The 15856-nt window shown below is 40.0% G+C and overlaps 2 protein-coding genes across 4 annotated transcripts; one reads left to right on the forward strand and one right to left on the reverse strand.

Moving 5' to 3' along the window:
* Positions 1 to 7427: 7427 nt before the first annotated feature.
* On the forward strand, positions 7428 to 12539 carry nfe2 (nuclear factor, erythroid 2). 2 transcript variants are annotated; one of them, XM_061985645.2, is made up of 5 exons: positions 7441 to 7570; positions 8215 to 8246; positions 8617 to 8695; positions 8778 to 8897; positions 10840 to 12539. In XM_061985645.2, the coding sequence occupies exons 3-5, from the start codon at positions 8648 to 8650 to the stop codon at positions 12046 to 12048; spliced, it is 1377 nt and encodes a 458-aa protein (XP_061841629.2). In that variant the 5' UTR covers positions 7441 to 7570; positions 8215 to 8246; positions 8617 to 8647; the 3' UTR covers positions 12049 to 12539. The 2 variants fall into 2 exon arrangements, with proteins under 2 accessions (XP_061841638.2, XP_061841629.2); XM_061985654.2 differs by lacking the exon at positions 8215 to 8246 and having other exon boundaries at positions 7428 to 7570.
* On the reverse strand, positions 12170 to 15823 carry LOC133622741 (heterogeneous nuclear ribonucleoprotein A1-like). Of its 2 annotated transcripts, XR_012050619.1 has the most exons (12): positions 15656 to 15823; positions 15066 to 15182; positions 14841 to 14987; positions 14548 to 14758; positions 14365 to 14466; positions 14228 to 14296; positions 14079 to 14150; positions 13841 to 13987; positions 13616 to 13762; positions 13478 to 13542; positions 12388 to 12451; positions 12170 to 12267 (listed from the first exon to the last, which is right to left on the reverse strand). XR_012050619.1 is itself a non-coding variant. In XM_072913867.1 (11 exons), exons 1-10 carry the CDS (start codon positions 15665 to 15667, stop codon positions 13490 to 13492), a joined length of 1077 nt encoding a protein of 358 aa, XP_072769968.1. In that variant the 5' UTR covers positions 15668 to 15823; the 3' UTR covers positions 13014 to 13315; positions 13478 to 13489. The 2 variants fall into 2 exon arrangements, 1 of the variants encoding a protein (XP_072769968.1); XM_072913867.1 differs by lacking the exons at positions 12170 to 12267; positions 12388 to 12451 and adding an exon at positions 13014 to 13315.
* Between the last annotated feature and the right edge of the window lie 33 nt (positions 15824 to 15856).

Below are 15856 nucleotides of genomic sequence, written 5' to 3' on the forward strand. Positions count from 1 at the left end.
TTTGTAGTTTATGTAGCCATTCTATGCTTGAAAGTGCTTAATTTTGATCCAAATATAGGCTTTAAAATGTCTATATATCCCCAAAAAATCCATGTTGTGGTCAAACCGCAATATTTGAAACGCCATGTGGCAACGGACGACTGTACTTTCTGCTCACATTCATACTAATGCTACAACACTATTACCGTATAGTACTTTAACTTACAAGCTTAATTGTAAGTTAACCCCCAAATTGTAACCCCCCCAAAAAACAGATTAACTCTCTGGAATTTAAAGAAAATATAAAGACAATTTGACATACATCCATAAACGTGTATGCATATGCAAAAGTGCAATATATTTATATGTAAAGTAATTTATATATCTGCATATTATTGCTCTTTTATCCTGCACTACAACGAGCTAATGCGACAACATTTCTTTCTTATCTGTACTGTAAAGTTCCAATTTGAATGACAATAAAAAGAAGTCTAAGTCTAATTGGTTTTGTGACAGAGCTCTCAAGTTAAGTCAGGTGTGACCAGTCTTTATGCATCAGTCGGTGAAGTCTCTGCGCCCCGACGTGTCCACATGCAAGAGGATCCTCTGCTGGCCCCACTATGGACTGGACTCTAACATTATTAACCGTATCCACTCGGCATCCATTGCACCAACCACCCAGTGGTCCCCTTGAGACATTTGTGATTAAGGGCTATATAAGTAAACTTTGATTAATTGATTGATTGATTTAAGAGCAGACTTTTATGGTATCTCCTCTCCTTCATGCTGCTTAAATGCCTGCCATTTAAATATGACTTTAACACAGTGGTTCTTAACCTGGGTTCGATCAAACCCTAGGGGTTCGGTGAGTCGGCCTCACGGGTTTGGCGGAGGTAAAGACACACCCGACTCATCGTGTAAATAAAAACTTCTCCCTATCGGCGTATTACGGATACGGCAACAGCAGAAGTCAGACTGATTTGCAGGTGTGTAATTTGTTGTGAGTTTATGCACTGTGTTGGTTGTGTTGTTTGAACAAGGTGATGTTCATGCACGGTTCATTTTGTGTACCAGTAAAAAAACATGGTAACACTTTAGTATGGGGGACATATTCACCATTAATTAGTTGCTTATTAACATGCAAATTAGTAACACATTGGCTCTTAACTAGTCATTATTAAGTACTTATTAATGCCTTATTCGGCATGGCCTTATTATAAGCCTAACCCTCTAACCTTGACCCTAACCCTCTAACCCTAACTCTAACCAAATAACTCCAAATTAAGTCTTTGTTACTTAGAATATGTTCCCCTAGTGTCCAAAAAACTCTAAATTAAGTCTTTGTTACTTAGAAAATGTTCCCCATACTAAAGTGGTATCAAAAACATATAACTTCGTCTTGAATTTGAAAAAAAAAACATTTTATTTTTCACTAAAGAAGGGTTCGGTGAATGCGCATATGAAACTGGTGGGGTTCGGTACCTCCAACAAGGTTAAGAACCACTGCTTTAACATCTTTGGGTAGAGTAATTGACTCATTCTGCTCAAGTTTGCGGCACGCTCGGCAAAGTTTTTGATGATTTATTTATTTAATTCAATGAATATTGTCCACTCCTTTTCAGCACTGTCCTCGACTTTAACTTTCTTCCTTTCCACGGTTGGTTAACAAAGTTATGTCCGTTTCTAGCTATAAGCTAATGTAGCTAGTAGAACCAAATGCTTTGGGTGGCTCTTATCACGTTCATTGGCTATGCCAACTAATGGCGGGGATACTTGTCACTCAAATTTTTACTTGCAGCTTTAAGCATAACAATTAGCCGAGAGACAGCTCTTATCTCAAAATACTAAAGTGAGATACCACTTTATCAGATATTCCCAATATTTAAAAACACATGTCAATTGTCCAAATGCATGAGCTCCTGAAACAAAAGGTGATCGCCACAATATTGCTGCAATTCTTAAATGGTAAATGTCCTATTTTTGCGTAACCTTTTAACTAAAGCTGAAATTCAACACAATTACAGTTTTTTGTTTGTTTGTTTGTTTCACATAAACTTTGGTGGATTATAAATGACAAAATGATCCAATGTCTGTTATTGTCCATTATTGTATTCGGAACTATCTGTATTTGGATTTGTAGACAAGGTGAATAAACCAACATTGAGAACAATAATGATGAAATCCTGTAAGTTGTTGCAAAACTTTATCTTGATCTAAACATCTTGAAGTAAACGCAGGCTTTGGTGTAACCTCTGGTAAATTATCTCTCTTTGTTCCTCATTTGCTGTTATTTGTGCGGTGATGTGTGAAAACTGTACTTAAAAAAATATTCTCAGAAACAACACAGAAAGGTTATTTTCTGTCTGCTTTGAGAATTACTAGAATAACAATCCGGCTCCAGTCAAAGATAGTAAAAAATATATATTTCTCAGAAGCAGGTTATTTTGAATAACCACAACAACCTCTGAGTGTATGTGTATGTGTTCTCAGTATTGTGCTGCACATGAAGAAAAGGCTGACCAGCAAGTGGGAAATCAGAGATGCACAAAACTAATTGAAGCCAACAAACAAAAAAACAAGGAACGTGGGCGTTGACCTGGGAACTGCTGCTATATCCAAAACCAAACTGTGGTCAAAGTAATAACATGGTTGTGGTTGGGGGGTTGAGTCAGGGGCTTGGTGCTAGGAAAGCTGGGAAGTCCTTGCTGGAAGTGCTTGGGAAGTCCCTTTCTTGGTTCCGGGTAGAGGTTCACCTTTCCCGACTTTGTCAGCCGCCTACAGAGTAAAAAGTAATAAAGTGGAATACACGCCCCGATTGTTGACACTAAAATATTATACTATCATATACAGTATAGTAATATGACAGTATACAATACGTGATGTTAAATGTTTTACACATTGTTTAATTAGGCAGAATACAATCACTGTGGTGTAGGCTTTGTAGCTCTGAGAAAATATGTGTAAATATAATACATGTACATATTTATATGTACACGACTTGTAGTCCAGGGTGTACCCCGCCTTCCGCCCGAATGCCGCTGAAATAGGTTTGTCCGAAAGGGACAAGCGGTAGAAAATGGATGGCTGGATGGACTGGGGCTCACCTATAACGCTTGCGTAAAATTTGCGTAGGATGATTTACACGCAAAGTATGTGATCTAGGACTGTCAAATTTAATAAGTTAACACGTGTGATTGGTCACAAAAAATATAGCATTAATCATGTATTAACGCAGATTAATCACCAAATTTACGATAGTTACCTTATAGTCGTGAGGTTGTTATACGGTCAGTGATCAGGTCAATGCATACGCCAGTGCAAAGACACGAGAGGAGACTGCAACTGGTGGCAAATGTTACTTTAAAATACACCCTGATGGGACTTTATGTAAAACCAGGGTAATTTGCATGTACGGTGATTAATTCTCTTACCGCTTAGTTTACACCTAAAAGCAAAATATGCTACATAAAAAACAAGCAGCAGACAACAACCAACGCAGTTGGATTATACCAAGCAGCGGCAATATTGTCTACAAACGTACTACAGATAAGTCAAGCAACGTCTACAGCGACTATGATTAATCGTGATTATTTACAAATTCAAAATTATGATTAATCTGATTTTTTTTTTAAATCATTTGAGAGCACTCATGCAAACCTTCATTGTGATGAATGTAATTGTATTTGTTGTATTTACTGTACACTTTTAGTCAGAGTTCCACGCATTTTTATAAATGAGACCCAAGGGTTGTGAACAAATGAGCTTAATGTGATTGTATGTAAGCACAATTTGTCATCAGTCATGTGGCAATTGTAATGTTATGTTCAATATAATGTAGTAGATTACTTTTAAAAATCAGATTTCAAGCTTTTGAATTTGGATTAATCACAGGCTGTTACTCACGTGCATGTACTAAATTAATGTAAAAATGAGCCCAATATTTGGACACAAATGCAATTTTATTGTAAGAATGTCATACAGGAACATTCTTTAAATATTTTACTTGAATGTGCTTTATTTATTTTCTTAAAACTTGGTAACAGTTTTATATAAAGTACCATCAAGGTGTATTTTAGAGGGACATTTTCCAGTAAGCACACAAGTCAGAGTCTCCTTACTCTACTTTGCACTGACTGTCTCGGTTAAGGTATAAGACAAGGATTCTCAAACTGTGGTACGCGTACCGCCCAAAAAAATCCCTTGAGGAAAAAAAACATAAGTAAAATATTGTGAAGTGAAGTGAATTATATTTATATAGCGCTTTTCTCTAGTGACTCAAAGCGCTTTTACATAGTGACACCCAATATCTAAGTTACATTTAAACCAGTGTGGGTGGCACTGGGAGCAGGTGGGTAAAGTGTCTTGCCCAAGGACACAACAGCAGTGACTAGGATGGCGGAAGCGGGGCTCAAACCTGCAACCCTCAAGTTGCTGGCACGGCCGCTCTACCAACCGAGCTACACCGCCGTAATTAAGTGACGTAACTTGAGCCGTTATCAAAGGTTTATCAGCCTTCAATGGAAGTCATTAGAATCCGACTATTGTTGGCCGTAGTCAACGCCAAAATAAACAATTAAGACACAAACAGGACCGTCTTTTCTATCACTGAACACACGTGGGAACCGAATGTTATCCACTTTCTCCGCTTACGTCTGTCCTTTCCCAGCCTCCCTCCCATTCAACATGCAGAACACATGTAAACAAAAACAAACATTAACTGCACGTAACGATGATGCCTTCAAGGCCAAGTGAAACCAAAACATCTGTTAAACATTGAATAAACTAGACGTAAAACATAACATAACATAGGACCCAGTGGATTACACAAAATAAAATATACATTTTAAAAAGGTGTTTTATTTTCCTATATTCAAACATAGTGTTACTTTTTAAACTGTGTGTAATGTTACAGTGGCCAAACATATGAAGTGAAGTGAATTATATTTGTAAAGAGCTTTACATAGTGAAACCCAGTGACGTGCGGTCACTGGAAAGAAAAAAAATGTAAAAAGTAAAAAAATTAATTAAATTGTTATATGTATTCAGTGATTATACTATAAAGTTATTTTCCATTAAACTTCACCAGTTTTAGATTATTTTTATTCAAAATCGCTGAATTTTCACATTTGCCGTTCAAATACTGAGAAGAGACGGTGCGGTGATCAGCAGCCAGTTGAGGCATGTCACTCAGTTGTGCCTCACCATGGATTGCGGACTCGGCTAACTGCTGGCCTGCTGTGCAGTGAGACCGTATTGCTATATGAATTATATTATACATTTCCATAGTTTAGTTAGCTGAGGTATATAATGTACAGTGTATTTTGTCAACAACTGTATGTGTGTAATATATTTCTTGTGCTGAGCAATCATAAAACTGCTGCGAAGACGCACTGTGTGAGGCTCGCAGTAATCCCGCCTCCTGGTGCCGGTTAATGCACCTCCGCCGCAGAATGCACCCCCCGACGGGAGCGCCACACTAACCAAAGCCCACACCCAAACCCTCCACGTGCAAGACCGAATCCACCCAAAAAAAGTCACTTAACAAGAAGACAAAAAGTGCAAAAACAACAATGCTCGCGCCGGAGGAGCCGTGAACGACCGCAGGGCCACAACATTAGGTACACCTGCAGACTGCAGCACGGATTTCATATTTCATTCATTCAACTCCTCCAACACGAACACCACTGTTCCCGCACTTATACGTAAAGGTAAGACCATAATAACGTTTTTTTAATTAAATGTGCTTTTTTGTGTGCTACAGTTTGTTTGTGTAAAGTTAAAGTTTAGTTAAAGTACCAATGATTGTCACACACACACTAGGTGTGATGAAATTTGTCCTCTGCATTTGACCCATCCCCTTGATCACCCCCTGGGAGGTGAGGGGAGCAGTGGGCAGCAGCGGCGCCGCGCCCGGGAATCATTTTTGGTGATTTAACCCCCAATTCCAACCCTTGATGCTGTGTGCCAAGCAGGGAAGAATGCTGGTATGAGCTTTTAAACATAACCCGTTTACTTCTGCCAATCAAATGGTGAATAAGATACTCTTTAGGGTTCATATGTTTGTAAATCTGACTGTGATGAAGTCAGTGCCTCACCAGCCATGAACCTCACCGCACGTCACTGGTGAAACCCATTATCTACATGCAGGGGCGCCTAAAAGGGGGGGTAAAGGAGACGGATTCTAGGGGCCCATGATGGAGGGGGGCCCAGGGAGGCCACTAATGATGATGAAATTATAATACAGAAAAAATAATGACACTGTGTTGGGGGCCCTGTGCCAGCAACTTGAGGGTTGCAGGTTCGATTCCCACTTCCGCCATCCTAGTCACTACCGTTGTGTCCTTGGGCAAGACACTTTACCCACCTGCTCCCAGTGCCACCCACACTGGTTTAAATGTAACTTAGATATTGGGTTTCACTATTTAAAAGCGCTTTGAGTCACTAGAGAAAAGCGCTATATAAATATAATTCACTTCACTTCACTTAATAAACACTCAGGCCTACTGTGCTACTGTATTTCAATGTTGGTCATGGTGGTACTTGGAGAGCCAAATGCTTTCAGAGATGGTACTTGGTAAAAAAAAAAGTTTGAGAACCACTGGTATTGGAGAATGTACAGTCAAAGCAAATTGTACGATGAATATGAGTATATACATTATTAATGCGATTTTTTTGGTGATTAGTCACACAAGTTAACGCGTTATTTTTGACAACTCATAATATAATTACAGTATAACTTTTATTTCAAGATTACCATTATTGTGTTATTTGGCTGGAGATTTACAATATAATAATATAGGTTGATATATTTTAATAAAGTAAGCAATGTATCTCTAATGCAGTCTGTTATGTAATAGAACTGCTCTATATTGCATTTGTGGGAGCCGGTTAGGGCAACATTTGTTTCGTTTTGATGAAGGATTTTAATGGTTGCTGTGTGAGACATGCTCTCTCACTTGGTGCTTGCTCGCCAGGTGGAGGAACAATGTACTCTTTCTTACCTGTCGCGGGGTGTACATTCCATTTGTACTCAACTAAGTCTCAATCCCACCCCTGCCACGGTGCCACCTCTGACTACAGGTGCTCCATGTAACACATCTACCATACCTTTCGTTCAGGCGGATATGAAAACACAAGGGTCTTGTGCGGTTTGTCCGAGGCAAGAGTTGTTTTGTCATCACATCTCTGTCAAGCCTAATCGTTTGCATGTTTTTTAAGGGGGATTTGTGAATTTATCTTGAGTGCAGAGTGACTGCATCATTGACAGGGGTGCATGCCAGACTGTTGGTTTGAGGTTTGCCGTGTGGGCAAAAGGGAAATTTGGAGGTTGGGGTGCAAGTGTGCTATTAAGGATGGAAGAAGCGCTTTGCAGAGAGATCGCTTTTGAGTGCTCAGAGCCATCCCATTTATGCAGCTGGTTCCATGTGTAGCTGAGCAGAGAGAGAGACAGAAAGGAAATAGCGCCTTCAGGGGGCATGGCAGTTTTTGTGTGTATGTAAAAAAGAAGGAAAGTATACTAAAGAGTTCAGACCACGACCGTGCTCATCATTTTAAGACTTCACCTGTCGAAGATACAGAGGATGTTGCTCAGGTATGTTGATTCACTAACTTGACACTTTACCAAACTGCGATGTCACTTAGTCATTGGAATATGTGATGATTACTTGTGCACTATTTTAACCACTTGCTGCAAACACTAGTTACATCAATTAATCCTGTATTGAATTATTACAATACATATCAGTTGTAATGCAAACAATTACAAAACTAAAGAGAATCAAAAATAGGGTTTAAATGAAGCAATGGCCTACAGAGCACAATGCATTACTTATTAAATTATTAATATCAATATAACTATCTGACTGTCTGCATGAATATTTCAAATATTAAACATGTAATTTAAAGTTAACCCAATTACAAATTCCCCAATAGAACACACTACATTTTACATAAAAGTGAAAATCGTTTTAGAATCGGCATTCGGAAGCATTTGATAACATATTCATCATGAAAATCTATAGCGATAACAAAAAATGACAGAGTAAACTTTACCAGGATTTCAAAGCATCTAACAGTGTTTTTTCACAGTAAAATGATGTCATGAACATTTACTGTAACATTAGAACACATAGCTGAAAAAATTACAATATCCTTATATTTTGCAGCAATGACCTGTTAAAGTAATGCAATTATTAGTCAGCAATTTGCTGTGAATTTACAATGTTTTTTTTACAGGGTATCGCACTTAAAAACATGAATTTGTACTGGTGAGTATATCATTTCAAAGTTAATGCAGTTTTGGCTTCAAGTTTTGTCCAACCAGCCTATGCATATATAGTAGTTTTAAATTGATTACAAATAGTGTAAATAATGTTTACAACAAAATGAACAAAAACCTCCAATAGGCCTCCACTAGTCCTGCAGAATGTGCTGTTTCCCTGCAGATTGTCTTATCACTGGGTGGCAAAGCTACATAGCTGATGGGAGGGGTCAACTGAAGTTGTAGTCTTAATATGTTCTAAAAAGCGTTCACTCAAATAAATGTGTTGAAATCTAGGTTGTGCTAAGACACTGTTTGTTGAAGGCAGGATACTTGACAATAACGGTATGTTTCTTGATAACTTTATACTTAACAAGGTTGAACAAGTGCAACAAGAAGCGTTCCTAAATGTGTTCAACAGCCAACTACGCTTTCCCACCAACGAGAACCTGCGAGGTAAGGCTTTGGATTTGAAAACAAAAAACAAAACAACATATGTATTTTATTGAGTTGAGCATATATTTTGTCATGTTCGAAGGTATCTGGCAGGCTATGTGATGGAGTGTCCTCTAATTTTCATGGAGGTAGATTTCATGGAGCACAAGACTCAGAGATGGACATGGCCTGGCAGGAACTAATGGCCATACCTGAGCTGCAGGTAACTGTATTTTCATTTCCTGTGGCAGTTTATTCTATGGTTTCTTACTTTGCAAAAAACAACAACAACCAAAGAAAATAACATGCATCTTAGTTAAATAATCAGACTTAAGGAACTGTTTTGGTTGCTTGTGGTCTTTTGAACGCAAGTATTTTTTTAGAACTTAACACCTCTATGTTTCCAGTTTAAAGAATATGTACAGCAGGTCATTTTTTAATGGTGATTTCTTTTTTTAAGCTGGTAATGACTCAAAAAAAGTGACAAGCCTCTATACGGCTTTGTCTTTGAAAATTTTATGAACAACTATGTATACAATTTAAATTCATATTTCCCAGATACCATTGGACACTTTGGACAAAACACAATATTTTTGATGAGTCGAAATGATCCTAACTTCTGGGGAAAATCTAGAGCAGTGATTCTCAGACTTAGTGGTACGCCAGAGAATCACTTAATTAAGTGATCAGTTTTATTTTCATATATTGAAACACAGTGTTACTGTTCAAACTACGTGTTATGTTACAATGGCCAAGAATATTAAATATACTTGTGAAATAAAACCGCTGCCTTTTTTAAATGAATACTTAGCCCTACTACGCTACTTTAATGTTGGTTATTATGGTGGTATTCGGAGAGCCAAGTGTTTTCTAAGGTGGTGTTTGATGAAAAAAGTTTGAGAACCACTGATCTAGAGTATAGATGTTAAACTTGTTTTCATTGAGGGCCAAAATATCCATCCATCCATCCATTTTTTACCGCTTCAGGGTATATGACTATCAATATATAGTTGCCTCATGATATAATTACATAATTGCCTATACATTTGTTTTTGTTCTTTTAATATTCATTGATAAATTGCTTTGAAATCATAGGCTGAGGTGACAAGCAGATATTTAGGTATTCCTTTTTGATAACAAAAAAAATACATATTGTTGCATGATCAGATAATGTTAAAGTTTAGAAGATGTGCAAAGTTAAGCAGTACGTGTTTGTTTCTCTGTTAAAACTGGTACATAAAATACCTTTATTAAAGATGATGTGCTTTATTGTTGCGCATCATTTCCGGGCTTTTGCAGGCCACATTAATGATGTGATGGGACAGATCTGGCCCCCTGGCCTTTAGTTTGACAACAGGGATCTAGAGCAGTAATTCTCAAAATTGTATGCGGGCTCCATCTAGTGGTACGCCAAAGAATCACTTAAGTGATGTTTTATTTTCCTACATGAAGACAATACCGGGGCGGTATAGCTTGGTTGGTAGAGTGGCCGTGCCAGCAACTTGAGGGTTGCAGGTTCGATCCCCGCTTCCGCCATCCTAGTCACTGCCGTTGTGTCCTTGGGCAAGACACTTTACCCACCTGCTCCCAGTGCCACCCAAACTGGCTTAAATGTAACTTAGATATTGGGTTTCACTATGTAAAGCACTTTGAGTCACTAGAAAAAGGCGCTATATAAATATAATTCACTTCACTTTACAAAGTGTTACTGTTCCAACTGTAATCTTACAGTGGCCAGAACTAATAAATATACTTGTTAAATAAAACTACTGGCTTGTTTTTAATTAACACTTAGGCCTACCACACTACTTTATTTTAATGTTGGTACTTGGAGAACCAAGTGTTTTCTGAGGTGATACTTAGTGAAACAAGTTTGAGAACCACTGATCTAAAGCATTTAAGTGTGTATTTAGGACATAGAATATGCCTGTACTTTGATCAGAATTTTAAAAGGATGCAAATGTATATTGGTAACAGTTTTATAAAATATAATTGGGGAACGTTGGCTTTTCTGTTTGGTTGCTTACAGTTATATATCTTGTTTGACACAAAATATAGGTTTTCTTTTGCCTATTGTACTATATCTCCATATTGCGAAGGTGGCCTTGTATTTATCTCTACAGCACTGTTTTATTATATACAGACTAATGTATTTGTTGTTGCAGGGCTTGGAGGCACCCGGTGAAAGCACCTATGAAACAACACAATACCCAAGCATTGAGCCAATGGCTCATATAGGTGCATATGAGATGGCCCACTCTGAGCTGCCTGCTCATTCTACATATGAGGGCACAACGCACACGTACCATGGAGGTTACTCTGAGGACACCTGTTATCGCACAGAGGCACTGTACGAGCATTCCCGACCTAAGCTCAACCGGAACCTGCCACCTCTCTCGTCTCAACCTCACCACTTGCCGACAGCGCTCCCTGAAATAAGCTTGTCAGGTACCAGCCGGCCCAATTGCAGCCTACCTCAAGGGCTGGGGGGGCGGCGCACAATGTGGACTTTACATGGACTAAGTTCACATGCTCGAACAGCTGATGATCTGGAGTCAGATTCAGGTTTGTCTCTAGGATCTAGTCCACCATTAGCCTCGCCTGAAAATCCTGCTGCAGGAGCACCAGGTTACAAGAGTGTGGACATTGCCATTCCATGTGCAGAATCAGAACGCATGACTGAACACAAGAATACACACATCAGCTACATGACGGACTACCAAAATCAGTCTGACTCATATACACAATCTGGGTCACAACCTTATTTCACACCGCAGCAACATTTAAGCCATTCACAACCTAATGCTTTAAAACGTCAGACTTTGGGTGACGTACACAACTCAAGAAGGCCCAGCACTGGGAGCTGGCAACATGCCATGAATACACAACCTCCAGGAAGTTTACAAACACCTACAATGAGCAGGGATGAAAGGCGGGCCATGACGTTGAAGATTCCCTTCCCAATCGATAAGATTATCAATCTGCCAGTGGACGATTTCAATGAACTCCTGACGCAGTACACCCTGTCTGATGCTCAACTGGCACTGATTAAGGACATCAGGCGGAGGGGCAAGAACAAAGTGGCAGCACAAAACTGCCGCAAGCGCAAATTGGACAGCATAATTCACCTTGAAAGAGAATTGGGTGAGCTGCAGGCCACGAGGGAAAACTTGGTCCAGGAGAGGTTTGAGTTCCAACACAGTTTAGCTTTTATTAAGCATCACCTCACTGACTTGTATGCTGAAGTCTTTTCTCACCTGAGAGATGAAACTGGACAACCATATTCAATAGATGAGTACTACCTACAGCAAACTCCAGATGGTAAAGTATATCTGGTGCCTCAAACAATGATGCAGAAGAGAGAACATTGCTGATGAATGTACATCAGAAATATTTACTGAAAAATTGTGACAACTACCTAAATGGACTCCAGTCCTTACAAAAATCTGAGCATTGTGTATTATACAATTCATGTTTTCAAATAAACAAGACGCCTTATAAAAAATATAATTTTATTTAAAAAAATAAAGTGTAAAATGTTTACCAAAATTCATAAAAACATCTTCAGCACCAATTCAGCTTTCTGTGGAATTCTGCAAAAAAACAGAAAAGAAAATACAATGAATTTCCCCTCACACAAAATGCAGGCATTCGTGATGGCAAACTTGAAGATGCACAATTGTGTGCTTCACCGAGGGTCGTTCGGATTGTACCTGATTTATCGGTTTTCAGTTCGATGAACTTTGTTCCCCCTGAGTGCATGCTTGACTGTACTACCTGAAAGCAGAAACAAGTCAATAAAAAGGAAACCCTCTACAAGCATTTTCATTTAATCATGGCATGCAAATATGTTGACACACTTATGCAATAATTAGGAGGCCGATCGACCAACTCAATGAGATTTTTTTCACAACAAAGTTTTATCATTACTGTGCTACACATCTTACCAGCTACATGGCAAAGTAAGGTGTACTATCAGTAGTTGAGAAGGCTGGTCTTACCTACAGGCAGCATTTAAGCCTTTGGTAGCTGCTGCCTGCTAGCCTCAGGCTTCTGTTCTCACTGTCCCCTGCTTCAATGATCCTGGCGTTGATTGCTACTTCTCTCCCTCAGCTGGCTTCCATGGCTAGCCTCAAAGACTTTGCATGTAAGCTAGCATCCTCCAGATGTTTTGTGCTGCACCCGGAGTTGAGTCTGTACCCTCACGTGCCCCTCAACCAGTAGACGCGTGTATTTATGGCTCTTGCCATGTGGCGACTATTCCACGGATGCGCACGTCACACAGATGACCCTCCCAGCTCCCACCCCTGCACAAAACCACTAAAAAGGAAGCTAAAAGTTATTAAGAAATTTTTTGTTTTGTTTATTCAGCTTGACGTTGATTCAGTTACAAATAAAACCAGATTAAAGACAAAACAAAATCTACATAAAACCCTCATTGGAATGCTTGCTTTCCAGAAACAGATGAAAAAACACAAGAACGCTTAAATGAAAACCCTCAACAATTTAGCTATTGTACATCTCTTGCAGTAGCTGTAATCTGCCACAAGTGTTTGGCTGAGCAGATTTAGGAGGTAAACCTGCAGCTGCCCTGTCACTTCCTCTCCTCTTGCTGTCACTTCCTCTCCTAAGTACTCAGTCCTGTTGAACAATACGGAACAACATTGTTAACTGTGCACTGACTTCATATGACCTAAGATCCATTTTTTTTAATTTGGTATGAGCACTGCACAACGAATCCCTGCTACTACAAAGACTGTGGCAATGGTGACAAAGCTGGTGGTGTTGGCATTAAATACTTACCCCTTTGTCACTTCAAAATCGCCCTTGACGTGCATATCCGCTGTTTGAGCTGCCTCCATAGCCACCTAGTAGCATAATAAATATGCCTTCAGGTTTTGTATGGGTACACGATCATTTGCATTGACTCGCCCTACTTACCATAGCTCCTGCCGCCTCCACCACCGCTGCTGCTGCCGCCACCACCGCCGCCAAAGTTGTTCTTCATGGGGCCAAAGTTAGAAGACTGGGAATCGTAGTGGCCCATATTATTGTAGTTTCCACCACCGCCTCCACCACCACAATTGCCTGCAATTTTAAATAAGCACAGGTTTTTGTTATGATAAAAAAAAAAATGTATTCAGGATGAGTGATGAAAATATTCACCATAACCGTTGCTGTCATAGCCATTTCCACCATAGCCTCCTCCGCCGCCGCCACCTCCTCCACCACCACCACCACCCTGGCTGTAGCCCTGGTTATAACTACGGCTGCCTCCATTGTTGTTATATCCACCAGGACTACCTCCATAGCCTACAAAAAATATATATTTTTAGTACGTATCCCAAAAGGAGGGAGGTACATGTGCATAATAAGCATGAGGTCCACGAAATAATGCACTTACCACCACCACCACCACCGCCGCCATCACCTCCATTGCAGTTGTAATGGCTGTCTCCATATCTGCCCCTGCCACCTGGAGTAGAAGTACATGTCAAGTCTGCACCATACAGACAACACAAAGCATCTGTTACTATGGCAAACAGTGCTTACCCTGATTGTAACCTCGGTCATAGTCATAAGGCCTTCCGCCGCCACTGCTGCTCCGACCACCTGAAAATCCTGACAGTGGCCAAAAATTAGCACGTCATGTTACATATCTGCTACAATGTATCATGAAGTCCACGTACCTCCTCCTCCTCCTCTCATGCCCATTCCTGACTGCATATCTTGTCGTGGGAGGGCCTTTCTGACTTCACAGTTGTGGCAGTTAATTGTGTGATATTTCTGAACTGCAGAAAAATAAAAACAAATGGTTAGTAAAAAAGTACAATTTCTACTATCCAATCAAATATGTAGAAATCAACACTTACTGACGATCCTGTCGACGGAGTCGTGGTCATCAAAAGTGACAAAGGCAAAGCCCCTCTTCTTACCAGTGACACGATCATTCATTATTTCAATGACCTCAATTTTTCCAAACTCCTGGAAGTAATCGCGCAAATGCGATTCCTCGGTGTCATCTTTAATGCCGCCGACAAATATTTTCTTCACAGTGACATGCGCGCCTGGTCGACTGGAATCCTGTATGCAGAGACGGTCACGCCATTTCTCTCTCATACCATCAAGACCAAATAGCTGGATCCATTAATTAAAGATTACGCACCTCTCTGGAGACCGCTCGCTTGGGTTCAACCACTCTTCCATCCACCTTGTGAGGGCGGGCACACATTGCAGCATCAACCTCCTGTACTGATGAGTAGGTGACAAAGCCAAAACCCCTGGATCTCTTGCTGCCGGAGTCTCTCATGACCTAAGTTAAAACATGAGACCCCGAAAATGAATACAGATCCTCATATTAGTAAATATGAATGGAAATAACATCACTTACCACACAATCCGTTAGACTGCCCCATTGTTCGAAATGGGCCCGCAGGCTCTCGTCTGTAGTCTCAAAACTCAACCCTCCGATGAACAGCTTGCGAAGCTGCTCTGGCTCACGCGGAATCTAATACAGGACGAAGACAAAATATTAGTGATTTATCAAACGCAATGTGTAATTTTCTGTTTTGCTACAATACAAGGTCGAGCGCTAAATTACAGTGTAGGCTCGGTGTTTACGATCGACATCCAGTACTGGGTGGGGGAGGAAGACATTTCCGCCATTACACTACCGAAATCAATTGCACTAATGTATTGATGGCAAATGTGCAGCTAAAACGCAGCGAATGTACATTAGAATATCCGATGTGACAGCAGATATTTGGTTGCGTTATACCATGGGCGTAACAATTCAAACTGAGAGCAAATGCAATAAATACGTAGTAAGCGAGAACAAAAGACCACGAGGATTGGGCTCTGACAAAATGGCGGCGTGGCAGCTCTCGTCCCGCATTTTAAACAACAAACATGCACTGTAATACCGGCTGCCAATAGCTAAATCCCATTCTACATATAACACAAGTTATATTGAGTACTTACATCCTTCGACATCTTGCAGATTTAGTTATGACGACAAGTTTGTGCGCGGAAGGTGAACTGCGTCAGGAGAGCTCAAACTGCCCTTCAACAGTAGAATAAATAGAAACACGTCCACTTCTTTGACTCCGCTATTGGTCAGTGCTTCCCGCTGCGGCTATACGTCACTAAAATCTGACCGTTGATTGGACACAATTCTGTCAG

The sequence above is a fragment of the Nerophis lumbriciformis genome, linkage group LG01 (genome assembly GCF_033978685.3).
Source record: "Nerophis lumbriciformis linkage group LG01, RoL_Nlum_v2.1, whole genome shotgun sequence".
Classification (NCBI taxonomy): Eukaryota; Metazoa; Chordata; class Actinopteri; order Syngnathiformes; family Syngnathidae; genus Nerophis; species Nerophis lumbriciformis.